The sequence below is a fragment of the Trichoplax adhaerens genome, genomic scaffold (assembly GCF_000150275.1).
Source record: "Trichoplax adhaerens TRIADscaffold_2 genomic scaffold, whole genome shotgun sequence".
Taxonomy (NCBI): Eukaryota; Metazoa; Placozoa; class Uniplacotomia; order Trichoplacea; family Trichoplacidae; genus Trichoplax; species Trichoplax adhaerens.
The window spans coordinates 8,384,529-8,385,359 of NW_002060944.1; the positions used below are offsets into that span (position 1 = coordinate 8,384,529).

The 831-nt window shown below is 30.6% G+C and overlaps 1 protein-coding gene across 1 annotated transcript in view; it reads left to right on the plus strand.

The window, feature by feature from the left end:
• TRIADDRAFT_53853 (uncharacterized protein) overlaps positions 1 to 746 on the plus strand; it is a gene marked incomplete at both ends in the record, with an annotated part of 2,382 nt that extends 1,636 nt beyond the window's left edge. The window contains 2 exons of the mRNA XM_002109603.1: positions 249 to 364; positions 657 to 746. Coding sequence (XP_002109639.1) covers positions 249 to 364; positions 657 to 746 — 206 coding nt within the window. The remainder of the gene's footprint in view (positions 1 to 248; positions 365 to 656) is intronic.
• Between the last annotated feature and the right edge of the window lie 85 nt (positions 747 to 831).

The following is an 831-nucleotide window of genomic DNA, read 5'->3' on the forward strand; positions in this document are numbered from 1 at the left end:
TACCGATGATAGAACATTAACTATCAATCAATTTTCATGTGATGAAGTACCGAATCGGATATCAACAAAGCCTAAATTAACTCTTGAAGAAATTCGATCTTGGAATATTTTTTATCAAATTTATTACTTTACTTAAACCATGCCTAAAGAATCAGTAGTATTATCGATAACGAGCCTATTAGGCTGGTTAAAATTTTCTATATTCGCTGTATTTTATACAAATTTTATTGGTCAATCTATCTTTAAAGGTGATCCCAATGCAGCTGAAAATTCAACAGCTTTACAACATTATAATGCCGGAGTAAGATATGGCAGTTGGGATTTAGCGCTGTGCACTCTTGCCACTACACTTTACTCCATCATAGTGAGGCAATTGAGCTTTTATTGTAGTAAGTTAACCTTTTAAGCTATTGCTATATTTAGAATTTCGATCTTTTCCTGCATATTACTGACCAATCTGACATTTAAATTGTAAGTATATCTTTCGTACCAAAGCCATTTATTCCAAAAAATTAAAATTTTTAAATTAATCTTACTTGATTACAGTACTGTAGACTAATACTCCTTAGTTGTGGAATATCCGAGAAAGTAAAAATTACAATTTGAAAATAATTTAATTTATTATAGATATTAAAAATTGTTTAATATTCCTGTAGCAACCTAATTCTGGCCATAAGCTGTGCCATATTGTAGTAATACATGTTGATAGGATTAAGCATGCCAGCGATGGACATTCTAGAAATTAAGTTTCAGTCAAGCAATAAATCAACCTACCTTGTAAATTTCTGACTAGAAAGTAAAGTATCACAGTAGCGACCAATAAAGAATTGA